The sequence below is a fragment of the Asterias amurensis genome, chromosome 7 (assembly GCF_032118995.1).
Source record: "Asterias amurensis chromosome 7, ASM3211899v1".
In the NCBI taxonomy this organism is placed as follows: Eukaryota; Metazoa; Echinodermata; class Asteroidea; order Forcipulatida; family Asteriidae; genus Asterias; species Asterias amurensis.
Genome location: NC_092654.1, coordinates 9555595 through 9571097, shown reverse-complemented (window position 1 = coordinate 9571097; position 15503 = coordinate 9555595). Strand labels below are relative to the sequence as shown.

The 15503-nt window shown below is 37.9% G+C and overlaps 1 protein-coding gene across 2 annotated transcripts; it reads right to left on the bottom strand.

Moving 5' to 3' along the window:
• Window positions 1–7264: 7264 nt before the first annotated feature.
• Window positions 7265–15485, bottom strand: LOC139939663 (NEDD8-conjugating enzyme UBE2F-like). 2 transcript variants are annotated; one of them, XM_071935718.1, is made up of 6 exons: window positions 15399–15485; window positions 14210–14365; window positions 12826–12959; window positions 12054–12124; window positions 11108–11198; window positions 7265–10155 (listed from the first exon to the last, which is right to left on the bottom strand). In XM_071935718.1, the coding sequence occupies exons 2-6, from the start codon at window positions 14361–14363 to the stop codon at window positions 10039–10041; spliced, it is 567 nt and encodes a 188-aa protein (XP_071791819.1). In that variant the 5' UTR covers window positions 14364–14365; window positions 15399–15485; the 3' UTR covers window positions 7265–10038. The 2 variants fall into 2 exon arrangements, with proteins under 2 accessions (XP_071791819.1, XP_071791818.1); XM_071935717.1 differs by having other exon boundaries at window positions 15403–15465.
• Between the last annotated feature and the right edge of the window lie 18 nt (window positions 15486–15503).

Sequence of the window (15503 nt, the reverse complement as noted above, 5' to 3'; positions counted from 1 at the left end):
GCAAATATTTGATCGAGGGATTGTTGATCCTGTCAATTGGTTTGTTTCCTCTTCTTATATAACTTCTTGAACCATGTCCGTTTGAAGCTTCTTACACTTTGAAAATAACAAGTAAAAACTGAAACAAAAAGGTACAGCTGAAAATCTGTTTGTGTAACAAATTGACTTGGGTTTTTAACCCCAGGTCTTGTGACTGAGACGCGAGCCACAACTATTTTTTGCACATTTCTTATTATTTCATTTTGATGGATAACTTAACTTTTTTATCAAAACTGCTTTTTGAATTTATTGATTTGGAAGGCATTTTATTCTTGCACCAGTTTATGACTTTATTTCAGTATTACCCAATCAGCACTTCAACAATTTTTCCCAAAGTACTCATCAAAGATCTATAGTACAATTTTTTTCTGAATTGTTATAATAAAATTTACACAAATACTCATTGTATGGAATGAAGTTTCTGTAATGAAATGGAATAATACTAGGTTTTTCAATAAAGTACTATATGCTTCATTCCAATGCATGAAACGCCCAATGTTCAGGGTTCATTCATTGGATAATGCAGTTTTATCAACATTTTTTATGACCAATAATTTAGATTTAGATTGTAAAGTAAATTGGAAACATTTCCATGGAATGGCTCCATTTGATAGATAGATTCAATCTTCGTCTTGTTAACAAAATAAAGTTCCATTAATAATCTTAGGACATTTAGCTTAACGGGGGATCAGAAAACACATTTTAACCAAAATGAAACTACGTTTTTATTTCACAATAAGCGTTATCCTTAGCCTTAAATGAATATTGTAACATAACAACTTTGAAGATCTTCCAAATTCAATTGTATATGTATTAGACTATTGTATAACAAAGTGTGAAAATGATACTATTGTTATTTGTGGCTACTAGTGGTCTTTTTCTACAACAGTCATATCTGCATTTGGGTAGGTTAGAACAGCAAGATATTACAACATTCATATTACAACCTTGTGTGCAAACACTTTACTAAACTGTGGTAAACAACAAATTTCTCTCTATAACTCTTTCAGATTTTGAAAAAAAGAAAAGATATCAGGTAAATACTAAACATATTATTATGGTGTGATTCAACCAGTTTTGTATCTAGTTGATCAGCACGATTGTACTCATAAATTTATTAATCAAATTTCTTCTGAATATTTGATTCATACTTAATAACGAAACACCAAAAAAAATAAAAAACAAGATGTGGTCCAAATTATGTTACCTTATAACAATGAAGTCCTTAATTGGAGAATAAACTTAAGTCGCAAAGGCGCACCTAGGCTAGAGGGTTACCTAGGCTCAGGGCATACCTAGGCTAGGGGGTACCTAGGCTCAGGGCGTACCTAGGCTAGAGGGTTACCTAGGCTCAGGGCATACCTAGGCTAGGGGGTACCTAGGCTCAGGGCATACCTAGGCTAGAGGGTTACCTAGGCTCAGGGCATACCTAGGCTAGGGGGTACCTAGGCTCAGGGCGTACCTAGGCTAGAGGGTTACCTAGGCTCAGGGTATACCTAGGCTAGGGTACCCCCCTTTTCACCTATTTGCAAAGGTCATTTAGATGAAAATCCACATAACTTAGTATTAAAAGTACTTCCAATTCACTTCCAATGCCTCACAAACGCAGTCACTTTTACTCTGCGATCCCTTCAACCCGATGACTAGCAAATTATTCAGAAGGAAAAAAAATACATTATTCTATAGCCATTGATCCCAAGATAAGGGACTGCAAAATGCAAATTATCCACATTGTTAAACAAAAATGATATAATGTTTACCTGCTGTAGTATTACAGTAAGTAACTCTTACAGGTACTTCATGTATAAAAACAAAACGTTTAGCCTATGGTATCTCTGTTGTGACTCACCAGGGCCCACTGTCGTGGCTCTGCTTACCGCTGAATTCTGCGCTTGCGATTACCATTCTCTGCTTACAGGGCAAGCGCTGACTTGTATGCACTAGCTGTGTAAAGCGTAGAATACCTAGTAACGTGGAGTATGCACAGGCAAAATTTCTCTACTATGAAATATGCTTGACGTAAGCTTGGAATTCCCTGCATCTGTAACACAGTAAACAGTGATTATTGCTTATGCTAAGCAGATATTATTGCTTACAGTAAGCAGAGCCATGACATTGGGCCAAGGTGTATTGTGGAAAACTGCAAGTACGTACTTGGCTGACCATATCAGCTCCAAGCTGTGCATTAACAGTAGACTTTTTTTGCAATATGTATAAACTTGTTGTAGTCTCAGGCTGTAGATCATTGCCGGAATTCTTGAAGGTATTTCTCACATTAAGAAACGAAGGACTGTATAACTTCCACTATGTTTTGCAATACAAACGATTGTTCTTAATGTGCATCCTTGCTAAAATGTTTTACAATTTTATTTTTTAAAACTTCTCCTCATAATTCAAAAATATACTTCATATATTGGGAAAGTGTAGCCTAAAGTAGTTGTACCTACAAATCATCCATATATCAATTATTACATGGTATCAATTATTACACAATATCGATTATTACGGTATTGATTATTACATGGTATCGGATATTACACGATATCGGTTATTACATGATATTGACTATTATGGTATTGATTATTTCATGGTATCCATTATTACACAAACACATCATCTGCACTAGCTTCTCATGTTTGGCCAACATCAATTGTGTGAATGGCGTGGAAAAACTATATATAAACAAAGAGTTACTTTTTGAATTATAAATATAATCATTATGATAAAAAAAAAAGATCAATTTAAAGTAATATTCAATTGTAGTGGTGAGCTTGTGTGAGGGAAGGGGTTGGTGGCACTGTGTTATGCTAATGTCAAACTATTCAAAGCAGTACATGTATGTCTGGCGGTATATGGTTCAGCCAAGTTCCGATTTGTAAATAAATTTTTAATTGCTTCTATCAGCTAAGATGCTGTGTTGTGTGTTTCTTTATATTCATTTAGTTGTGTTTATTTTATGTCAGGTTGGTGTTGTGGCGTCTTGCCTCGCCTTCCACCTCTGGGACCTCAGTTCACATCCTACATGGGGCACTGAGTGGATTTGGTTTTCAGGCCCTATTTGTCTGTGTGTTTCCCTGGAATAATTCTCTGGGGTTATCTTCCCACATCTAAAACTGAAATTTCTTCAACATCTTCTCTTCTCGTTTGGTTCTAATTAGAGCAATGAGAAAATTTATCCGGATTCAGAATTGAAGAAGTGCCAATATGATGTGGAAGTCTTGTGTCACAGTGGTCCAGTGGTTAGACTGCAGGACTTACAATCACAAGGTTGTTGGTTCGATTCCCCCAGTCTAACCGTTGATTTCACAATGACTATAGAAGAGGTGTTTTCATGTTTTCATGAACAGAATAATACATATCATAACAAATATTTGTTTTAAATAATACTACTAAACTACTATTGAAGATCCTGGTCATTGATTGGTTGAACACACAGGCTATACACACCCAAGGGCATCTCGAAGCGCTTCCAACATTAATGCCCCTGGTCACTGGGCCATTTTGGATAATATTGCTTTACTCTCACCTGTTCCCCGTGCCCTGAAGGGCTGACTTACCATGGCAATAATCTCAGGTGAGAGCTAAGAACTATGATAGCTCATTATTCTATGTCCTCTCACGGTGCACATAGTTGGTTACACTATCAATAACCGGTAACCATCTGCCAAACTATTTTGGTTTCATCGGTGTGTGTGTGAGCAGTGTATACTCGGTGCTTATCGATCGATAGTCATGTTCCCTCTTGGCAAAAATGAACATTAAAGCAGTGTGTAATATCATCGAGCTGTTACGCCCCAGTTTGGCTGCATAGAAGGGGGGGGGGGGAAATTATAGACAAGATTGTGGCAGCATGAGAAATTTTATGTACAGTGTAAATCTGTTTCGTTTGGTAGTTGATTGCAGATTTGACCTGCAGTACCAGCATGACAAGAAAAAAAGAAAAGAAAAAAAAAGACTTTTAACCAGAAATTGGACTTTGAATCTAAATCTATCACAGGTTATTCATACTCCTCCAATTCCATTTTCTAACACCTATCATCCAAAATTGATTACCCAAATTCTCCAAGTACGCTTTTCAATCCAACATATCTAGATTCTCCTGATCAAAGAATATTGTGTACTAGAGGGGACATTGTATTCCAAGCTTTTTACTCAACCCCAACCCCTAGGTGGCAGCAGACGGCAGGTAGCTTTTGTGTACCTATTATGTGCAACCATGGTTGCTTTAAGTGTACTGCCACCAAGCATTCCAAAATTTCCTATTGAGATAAAATGTTTAATTTTAGGCAATATTACATTGAGGATATTCAGGGAGCCCAGAAGTGGAGACAAAGAATGTAAAGAAAAAAATGTGCAGTCAGTCGGCTGGGAGCTGTGTGCTTGAGTGAGGTACTGGTATAGGGTGGAGGGGTCTAGGTTTTGCCAGGTTGCAGTCAGAGAGAGCCCCATTGCTATTGCCAAGTACTGGTAAGTTATAAACTTTAATTTCTGAAAACCCAATGGGTGTAAAACAGACTTATGGAGTTCTACCATAATCTGTTTCATACCTTTTGACCATCACCGAGCCCCCATTATTACCTAACTATGTTCTTATATTGTGCTTAATATCACACCCTTAGGGGTCGTATCAAGGTATGTGGAGCTAAGTTTATACCTTAAAGGAACACGTTGCCTTGGATCGGTCGAGTTGGTCTTTGAAAAGCGTTTGTAACCGTTTTTTATAAAATGCATATGGGTAGAAAGATGTTGTAAAAGTAGAATACAATGATCCACACAAACATGACTCGAAATTGCGTGGTTTTCCTTTTACCTCGTCGACTAACACGTCGGCCATTTATGGGGGTCAAAATTTTGACTCCCATAAATGGCCGACCATGTTAGTTCGCACAGTAGAAGGAAAACCACGCAATTTCGAGACAAACTTGTGTGGATCATTGTATTCTACTTTTAAAACATCTTTCCAACCATATGCATTTTATAAAAAAACGGTTACAAACGCTTTTGTTTTGACCAACTCGTCCGATCCAAGGCAACGTGTTCCTTTAATTTACCTTTTAGACCTCCTATTCCTTTCTAGCAGCAGATAATGGTTTACAAGGTGCTGGGTTTTTTTTTTTGTGCAGTATGCTGCCGATCAGACAAGGACCATCGGGGTGAACCCCTTCTCTTTACTATAGTGCACTGGGTTCTAGCATTACACAACAAACGGGACCCATGCTTTCATCCAATCCAAACGACGCAGCAATAAATGTCTTGCTTAAGGACACAGAGTCACGACTGGGACTCGAACCCACATTCTTGAGTTTGGTATTCTTATCAGCTCGGCCACAACACGCCATAAATGCTAACATGGCTTATTTATAGTTGTTATTTTTAGCCAAATTCTGTAAAGCATTTTAAGACACTGGACACTATTGGTAATATTGTCAAAGACCAGTCTTCTCACTTTGTGTAACTCAACATATGCATAAAATAACAAACTTGTAAATTTGAGCTCAATTGGTCTTCGGAGTTGGGAGATAATAATTAAAGAAAAAAACACCCTTGTCACATGGAGACATGGAGTTATGCGCTTTCAGATGCTTGATTTCGAGACCTCAAATTCTAAATCTGAGGTCTCGAATTCAAATTCGATGAAAATTACTTCTTTCTGGAAAACTACATTACTTCAGAGGGAGCCGTTCCTCACACTTTTTATACTATCAACCTCTCCTAATTACTCATTACCAAGTAAGGTTTTATGCCAATAATTATTTGGAGTAATTACCAATAGTGTCCACTGCCTTTTAAATGCAGCCCTAACGTGGTTTTCAAACTGTAGAGTAACATTGGGGATTGATCTAAACAACTAATTTGTAGTCACGTTAAGTACCTGACACTCAGCAGTGCCAAATATATTAAGTAGAAGAAAGAGTTTTCTAACTCCATCTCTTGACCTGTACTTGTTTCAATCAGTCTCGCTGTGACCAAATCTAAGCTGCAGTAGTCAATGTGATAAACAATGATTGAAATGAAACAAGAGAAGTTTTTGTTATCAGAATTAGTTTAATTCAACAAATATGACATATACATTCAACGTTTACGACACAATCATGATTATAAGGGATTTTGTTTCACTGTCAACTGCAAAAACAATTCTTATATTTGTAATGATCTCTGTAGTTACGGGGCTAACGTAACCTTTTTCACAAACAATCCGCAAATTCCGTACTGAAACGCTGTTCTGCGATTCCTGCGAAGTAATGTTAGGCCAAGTTATAAAAAATACCAGACCGGCCGTTTCCAGAAAAGGAGGATGAGGGCCCATTTTTTATTTGATTTAAAGGTGGCTGCCAAGCATTTTAATTCAAACTGGCCACCAATACTTCAGTTTAAAGTCACCACTTACTTTATGTAACCTTACAAATTCTTAAAAGATTAGGAAGTTGAATAAGAATTACATAGAATTTGCTTGTCCTTTCGAAGAAACAAACTAAAATAAAAAATAGTAAAAAGAAAGATGCAGCCTCAAAAAAAGGAAGCGGGAGGGGATGATCAACTGGTATTTTTTATTATTTTTTTGGCCTAAATCAAGATATGTAGAAATAATAGGCTCTTTATTTCTGTAATCAGCAGGTCATGTCAAAACTGAAATCAAATTGATCCACATTAAATAGCTTTAAAGTTCAACGAAAACAACAAACATACAAAATATATGGAGGGAGGAAGGGAGGGAGGAAGGGAGGGAGAAGGGGGTAATGTTTCAATATGAGATATTGGTACAGTTGTTAAATCTCTGTACATTGTCCTGTTTTTTGTTTTACTTTTAATTAAGTTAACGTACATGTATAGGTCATATTGTTTAACTGTAATTCATCATGGATGATGTCATCCATGCCAATAATATTCTTCCTACTTTTGTTTGAATACCCTCAGAGCAACGCTCTTGTGGTCTCCACAGGGTTAATCAGCCCATGCAATATACTCTCCAAGCCTATACCATATGCAGGAAAGCCTTGATAATACACATTTGTACCCAATAACATTAGCAATTTCTTTTTTTAAAGGTCAAACATCTTCCCTGATTGCATTCTTATAATGACTTACGTCAACTTGTATTTGTTTCCAGAACATACATTGTAAATTATGCATTAAGTTTGTGACTAACTGTAAATAGCTTCATCCAGTCATGACATGACGTCAAAGCAAATGCCCTCCCCCCCGCCCCCGCCCCCCCTCTCATCACCACCACGCCCGAAGTGACTTATAAATACATACATCACGATTCTGCTTAGTACATAAATGTTAAAATATTTCAATACCTCTCCAACACTTTGCACCAAAGGTATGTAAAAACAATATTTACAAAAAGCAAGCTTTTTTTAAATCAGTTAGGCTTATAATAATGTTATGGTATGATCCCCAAATCTTCTAATCCCCCCCCCTTAAAAACAAAGAAGAAGAGCAAACATTTTTGTTCCATGTTTCTTAGGGTCAGGTACAGCATGAGATATTTTTGTAAGATTGCTACCTGTAAACTAAAATATCTTTGGCAAAAACCCACATCATTGGTAAATTTGCCCAAACTACTGTTATTATTTTATAAGCATTTCTTCTAATATTTATGCATGATGTTTGAATCCATAGTGAGGCTACAGGTGCAGCACCAAATGTTGATCACAGATTTCTAGTCAATGGAAATGAAGCAGGGCTTACTGGATCGGTGTGATAATGGCACTAGGCTGGTATCCTCCATTCACATTACAATGATGATGCCATAGCGTGTAATAGAAGGACTCTCTCTGATTCAAGATCAAGTACATGTACATTGTACATCATGTGTAATAACACATCATGTGGAAGTGTCGTGGCTGAGCGGTGAAGAACCCTGAATTCAAACTCTGGTGCTTCTGATCAGCGGAGTGTGGGTTCAGATTCCCAAACCGTGACACTTACGTGTCCTTAAGCAAGACACATAACCATTGCTTCGTCCTTCGGATGGGACGTAAAGCCGTTGTTACAGTGCTAGGAGCGTCACTGAGTGACGGACATGTGCGCTATATAAGAAGCCACAATTATAATTGTTATGTCTGATCAACCTATTTTTGTCATGTTTGTGTGGTTGTGACAAATCATTAGGGAGACAAGGCAATAACAATTTAACATGCCCATACAATCTTTGGAGGCTTGCTCTACATTTAGCCGTCTCTTTCCTACGCAAGGTAGTTTTGCTCAAGGGAAACTACATGATTGTTTGGGTATTTGGAAGAGTAGATTAATTTCTTGACTTCTAGTTCTCAATAAACACAACATTCAACCAACCATCCTGTGAAAACTTCATTCATTGCAGTGGTCGCCTTTCAGTGAAAATACTGAAAAACAGTTTGTGTTTTCGGAGTGAAATAAAAGTTTAAATATTTCTCTGCATGATTCGAACTGGTACTAATGTCATTAATAATCACTATCAGATAGAAACAGATCTCATTTTTTTCTTCTTCAAATAACCAATGCTTGTGCACTTTGTTGTTTTCTCTCATTGAAAAAAACTAACCTACTGTAGTTTAACAAATTTGTGTGCTACAGTGCAATCACCAATCAGGTTGTGAAAATGTTTCTTTTAAACATCACACAAAAAATCATAAAAAAACATCACACAACAAGCCTTAATGTGACCTGGGCCCAGTTTCATGGCTCTGCTTACTGTAAGCACAGAATCGGCGCTTACAGAAGCAGTGAGTTCTGTGCTTTTGGCAAACATATTTCACAGATTAGCGACGAATTTTGGCTTGTGCCCGTGCGTACTCCATGTTACTAGGCATTCTGTGCTTACAAGGCTAGCGCAGAAATTTGGCACTAGCATGTCAAGTTGAGAATCGTAATCGTAAGCGCAGACTTCGGCGGAAGCAGAGCCATGAAATTGGGCCCTGCTTTTTAGAAATAAAACTTGTTTGCTTGTTTATTTGGATGATCTTCCCACCAAGGGAACTCTGCAAACTCCCACAAGGGGATATAAACACCAAGCTGGCAATAACATCGGTTTATCGTCTATGATTATGAGTTGCACAAATCAACAAATTGTGATTTAGTAACTAGACAACAATACTTATATTCTAGTCAGGTAAAATCAGCGGTCAGCTTGGTACGAATCAAACCAATGATATCTTGTGATTGTCATACAGAAGTTAGTCCTGAGACTAAAGCATTTTTATAAAGATATATTCTGATTAAAAAGAGAAACTTGAGCACTCGCATCAGCAGCAAACATTTTAGGCGATCACACAGCTACATGTACCATCATTGAAATTAAACCATTTTCTCAATGTTTTTACTCATTAATGCATAAATTACCGAGGGGGAAATTAAAATTAGATGACCTTGTTTCAGTTGGGTACATTTTTCATAAATTCTGGGAAAACACGCAGTTGGAAAGACATGCAGTAGGCTTGCAGACAGCCTGGATACAATGTTCAACACCGACACTGTACAATGTATGTCACAACTTGCCTCAAATCCAAACAAGCAAAATAAGATTATTCCAAAACGATACTTTATCATCTTACATTTGACTTTTTTATGTGGAATGAACACCTCCATTTTGTTGCTCGGTTGCTGTCAATGCTGTCGGACACACAGCCAATGATGCTTTGATGATATCATTTATGTGATGTCTACTGTTCAAGATCGGTTCCACGTTTTGATCAAGACAGTCAACTCTTGTAAACATGAACACCACATTCATGTCCCGCTCCTTGAGTATTGTCCAGCCAATTCACTTATGTATAAACCCCAGTGCTATACATAAGTTGGGTTATTGCATTCAGAATCCATAAAAATCAAGCAACACCCGGGGATGCATTTTGGAGGATTTGAGATAAATGGAAAAAAAAAAAAAAACAATATCTGAGATCTGAAGCTCTGGTAACATCTCCTTTGAAGATTTCTTATGTAGTTAGTTCAACAGCTATGCTTAACACACAAGCCACTTTGTTCCTGTGCCCTGCCCCCCCCCCCCTACCGATATCATCTTTTGGCGTAGCGTTCTACGTAATGATGCACCTTTGCTTCAAAGTCACTTTTACTACGTTGATGATGCTCGGACGCTTCTATGTTTAGTGGGTCGTCAAAGTTGAGTAAATCCTGTAACGAAAAGAAGACTTGGTTACCAATTTTAAAATTCAAAAACGCGTTAAACTTCTACTTTTTTCTCTCTGCGAACTGAACATTTCACATTTAGCAACTAATTGATGGATTAATGCTTGCTACTCATTTTGGACAAGGTTTCAAAGTTTGTCTATCTCAGTTGGTCTAATTGGTATGTCACTGCTCTAGAATTGCAATGGTCGTTGGTTCAAATCGCAACCGAATAATATGCCTGTGATTTTTTTTTCACAGAGCATGGGAAAGTCCCGAGTATACAGTGCTTACTCACATCGGTGGTCAAAATGCATGGGTAAAACCAAAATTAATCTGTTCATCTCAATTTGTCCAAAGTGCCTTCTTTGTTCATTGTAATTTTTTCTGTTTCTGTAAAGTTGATTGAGAATTTGAGATTTCTTCCAGGTTTATTCTGCGCTATATAAAACCAAGTTATTATCATGTGGTACTCTAAGTCTTTTTTTCTTTTTGAATGAGAGATCGCCTAACACCACAAGGCCAGATGGCCACTTTAAGGTGAGGGCTACACTTAACTGATTTGGACTATCAACCCAAATCAACTGTCACCGGGGGGCACTTTGCCACCTACTTCTGGGGCTGAAACAGGGTTACAGCCTTCACATTCCATAAGGATGTAGGCAAGGGTATTATTCACAAGGAGCCTGGCTCGTAGAGCAGAAAGCACTATCTTCCCAACTTTTTTACAAAGCAATTATGGCCCTTCTCAAGAGCACAAGTGTCAAAAACTGGGATCTAACCCACACTCTGCTGCTGACAACACCAGAGCTTGGGTCCCGTGAACTAGACCACTCAGCCACAACTACACCAGTTAGTATCCTAGTTGTCTATTTCTCAAAATTCGTCTTTATTGTTAAAATTATGAAATATGTTGATGAGATGTAAATGAATGATGATGATGATATTATTAACTTACTGTGAAGAGGAAACTAAGGCCCCATATAACGTCCTTCATTCTCCTGGTAGGTGCCCAGCCTGTTCCATCCACTGAATGTTCCCGGAGTATACTACACAACAGTAACAACAAGGTAAACAGATAAGCTTTATATATAGGTTTATTTCCTGCCTTTCACCTCAGTGGACCCTGGTTCGAATCCCACTTTGGGTTTTCAGTCCCTACCCTCCTTGTAGGAGCCCAGCCTGTACCATCCACTGAATGTTCACTTAGTAAACTACAAAACAAGTTATACAGAATATCGCTACACTTTACAGAGGTTACGTCCTTGCCTTTCACCTCAGTGGACCCTGGTTTGAATCCCGCTTTGGGTTTTCAGTCCCTCCTTGATCCATTCATTCTCCTAATAGGAGCCTGACCTGTATAATCCACTGAATGTTCTCCGAGTATACTACCCAACATCAACAACAAAGTATACAGAATTATGAGTCAGCTGTATAGTTGTTTACTCCATGCCATTCACCTCAGCTCAGGTGAACCAGGTTTCAATCCTGTTTTTGGTTTTCAGTCCTTCCTTGTGTGCGAAGTGTTCCCTATGTTGGGTTTTCCTCCCACAACTACAACTGACATTTCTTCAACATCTCTTCAAAATCAAAGGGTCTTCAGAGTTGGAGGTTAGACTGCAAGTTGCTTTGAAAGGACTCCTTGATTTCATTACAAGAAAGGATATAATCGGGAGACTGCCAACCTAGGGTTGGTAGGGTGACGGTTTGTCAATCCGGGTTAATCGGTAATTGGTTCAAGTCCGGCTCCGACCCTTTTTTTCTTTGTTCAAACCAAAAACTAAGACAATATATAAAAACAATAACGTATTGTGCCTTTAAACCAAGCTGTGTGTTACATTCAATAAGTAGATCAGCATCCCCTCTCTCTCTCTCTTTCTAGGTATGAACATTAAAAGACTTACCTTAGACATATTTTACCATCTTCTGATATGTTTGGATGCCATATTCTTGTGTGACATTTGACTGTTGGTGGCTGAAGAGGAGAAAGGAACAACAAAACACATTATTCCAAAGTAAAGTGTCTCTCAAAGGCTTTGTTTTATCAAAAGCTGCTGTTCTTCTAACCAAGTAAGCTTTTATTGCCATGACTTTTAAAAGTGATTACCAAACTTAAACCTTCCCTATAGATAAATCTTAGTGCTTTGTGAAATCGAGCTCTAGGCACTTTGAAGTTCTTTCTTCCCACCTTTACTTCTCTCATAACCACCACACTCATGGCCCAGGAGGGTTCAAACAACATTGCTTTGCTTTACTCTCTCTTAGTCCCTAAACCTTCACTCAGTAAGGACCCCTTGTACAACGCACCTGATTTCTGAGTCTAAATGGGCACGAGGAATTGACTCCCAAAAGGCGGAAATGGTAGATGCGTATTGTTTGGAGATGCTTTCCTCGTTAGAAATCAATAGACCACTAGTATCTATACTCACACGCTGCCAGATATGCAGAGGTCATACGCACATCTGCCTCCTTTTGGCAACAGGAATGGCACTTTTTGGAGGTGCGTTTCGTGTTGTGCAAAGGGACTATATAAATCAATAGAACCCTTTGCATAATGTGAAACACTAGAGGTACGCTGAGGTCTCACATGTGTTTTTACACAGCTTTTGTCCAATTATCTGTCTCCTTTTGGAAACAAGGATGGCTTTTTTTGTGAGAGTGACGAAAGACACTAACCACAATATTATACTCCTCTGGGACGTAGATACTAAAGATGAATCTACCGCCTCGCCAGTAACCTTCTTCTGGCTCCACTGTGAGTTGTAAAGAATGCAGCTTGTCAACATCTTCATATTGCACTGTACAGCACGCTGTTAAGATTCATAAGAAGATAAATTAACAACTTTGAATAGAATTAGCTGTTACAAACTCCAAACAAAAGGAACTATGGTATAAATGCACAACATAATAATGGCCTGATATTTTTACCCTAGCAGAGTCTTTCTCAGAGGCTTAATGACAACAACAAAGAGAAATTTTTCCAAGAAGGAATTTACTATATAAACCTTTTGTCTATGCCCTCTCCTTTTCCCATAGACATCCTTTTTTTAAGTGTCCCCCACTCACTGATTAATCACATTTTCTCCTTTTTATTTCCATCTTCTTGTGATCAAACCAGCCCCTTTCCCCCAATACCTTTGTCTCCTTATTCATTGTTTACCCCTTGCTTTTAAGTACACTTTCTGCCCCTCTCTCTCTCGCTATTCTTGTAATTCCACTAAACTGCTCCTGTTACATCTGTTCATGTTTGTTTTGTTGCCATTTAGCCTTCAAAAAGACTCTGCTAGGGTCAAAACATCAGGCCATTAACTACAATGTGTTTCTTAAACTTATAAAACGTTCTTTGATGTTCGTTGATGTTTATAAAGTCTAAGAAAGTTTAAGAAGATATTATTGTAAGAACCCAGGCCTCGAAATAATAACAGCACCCACAGCAATTGCTGTGGTGCCCTGTGCTGTTGCTGTGTACCCTGTGCAAGGTTCCAATACAAATTAACGTTGTGAAATAAGCGGTTAAAGGATTTCGGTATCTTTTCAAAATGTCCATAGATTTACATTAAACTTACAGGGTTTGAAGATAATGATAGTGGAAAGCTTCCCTTCAAATATTACTTAATGAGGTGCTGTAGTTTTTGAGAAATGAGTAAAACAATGTCATGAAAAAACGTTTGTAAATGCTTAAAATAATTTTCGTCTCATGAGACGAAAAATGTTTTCATGACATTGTTTTACTCATTTCCCAAAAACTACAGCACCTCAGCACGTAATATTTTCAGAGAAGCTTTCTACTATCATTATCTTCAAACTGTGTAAGTTTAGTGTAAATCTGTGGACATTGTGTTTTTTTGTCCTACAAAAGTTACACCCTTTAGCTTGGGGTATTCGAACCCATAACCTTGTAAAAAATGTTGCAAGTCCTGAGGTGGGTGAGTTAGGACAAGAGTAACTGATCTTAATTAAGGACTAGCCTTATCTCTTAGGGATAGTCATAAGTTCTTTGTAAAATTGCCCCCTGCAGTTTAAACCACTTGACTACGGTGAGTTTAGGAGATTGTTTTACCGGGTAGATTTGCATCCATCTCTGGCACCTCTTTCCTCAGCAGCATATCTCGGACTGAAACTCTCTTGGAGTTATCGCCAGCCTTTGGGGAGGAGTGTGAGTGATTTGCTTGCCGAGCTGCATTCTCCTTCCTCTTCTTGGATAAGGTGATCATCCCTGGACAGGAAATCATAAACTCATGAAGTAGACCTTACACGACGTCATTTAAGTTGGGTGCCCTCGCTGAGAGGTCATATAGAGGTTGTTCAGTAGCAAATTCTGTGCCCACAAATCTGTGCAATGCCATTGTTTCAGCATTATGTGACAGTCAGATACAGCCTAGACTCCTAATACTACAACTATGAGGATTATTATGCAATTGAATGATAGCGGAACGAACTTGATAGTTCTAGGTAGGAGGAGTTGCACAGATTTATCTATTACAAAAAAAAATAAAAAATATTATAACTGAGAATCTGACCAAATGTTTTGTTTACCTTTTGGACTTTCAATCTCCAACCTGGACTATACCCTTTCAGAATAGCATCTCGCACTATTTGCTCAAAATAGAAGCCAAGTACACATATCTCAGACTTCCCATGTCAAATTTCACTAGCGCGCAGAGGGCCTATGCCCAAATTGTTATATGTTTACTTGCACTAACTAGATGCAGTTTGGCAAATTAATGATACAGTGATTGCGTATGTGGTGTGGCATATTTGTCTGACAGTCGGATAATTTAACAAAAGTGACATCATTAATGCAAGGTACTATAGTATTACAGATTACAGCCTCTATTTTACTTTATATTGGCAGTTTGGTGGAAATGTGTTTTATTTATGCTTAGCAAAAACATTGGCAGGAAACCAATTTAAGAAAAGAGTGTACATATTGTGATAACATTTTGGCTGTTAACTTTATTTTGGTAAGCATAATTTTGTTGTGACTTGCTCTTTTTGTGTTTTTGTCTTCGTAATTTCAGGCGATTTGACCCTCGCCACACAACCCATGATGATCATCATGGAGAAGGAAACATGCCAACAACAAATAGAATGTGAAAAAATGTAACTTGACTGCGATTAGATTTTTGTTTGTGAGCAAACAATCATTAAAATTTGTTTACTAAGGTGAAAAGTATGGTACATACAAACACAAAATTTCACTATTATTAACATATAACATAGTAAACAAATTATAGCCTTTACTTTACCTACTCTTTTGACGAACTCTCAACGATGTACGTGAAATTTCTAGCATTCCCAGCCCGAATAAGTGAGTTAACTGGAGGCCCTCTAGCGGCAGCGACATACCAGTC

Coding starts and splice junctions, on each gene's coding strand:
- LOC139939663 (XM_071935717.1), bottom strand. CDS start 15,445: ATGCTAGAAATTTCACGTACATCGTTGAGAGTTCGTCAAAAGA. Junction 12,125..12,825: donor CAGAGGAGTATAATATTGTG/GTTAGTGTCTTT, acceptor TCTCCTCTTCAG/CCACCAACAGTCAAATGTCA. Junction 10,156..11,107: donor GCCTTAGTTTCCTCTTCACA/GTAAGTTAATAA, acceptor TTTTCGTTACAG/GATTTACTCAACTTTGACGA.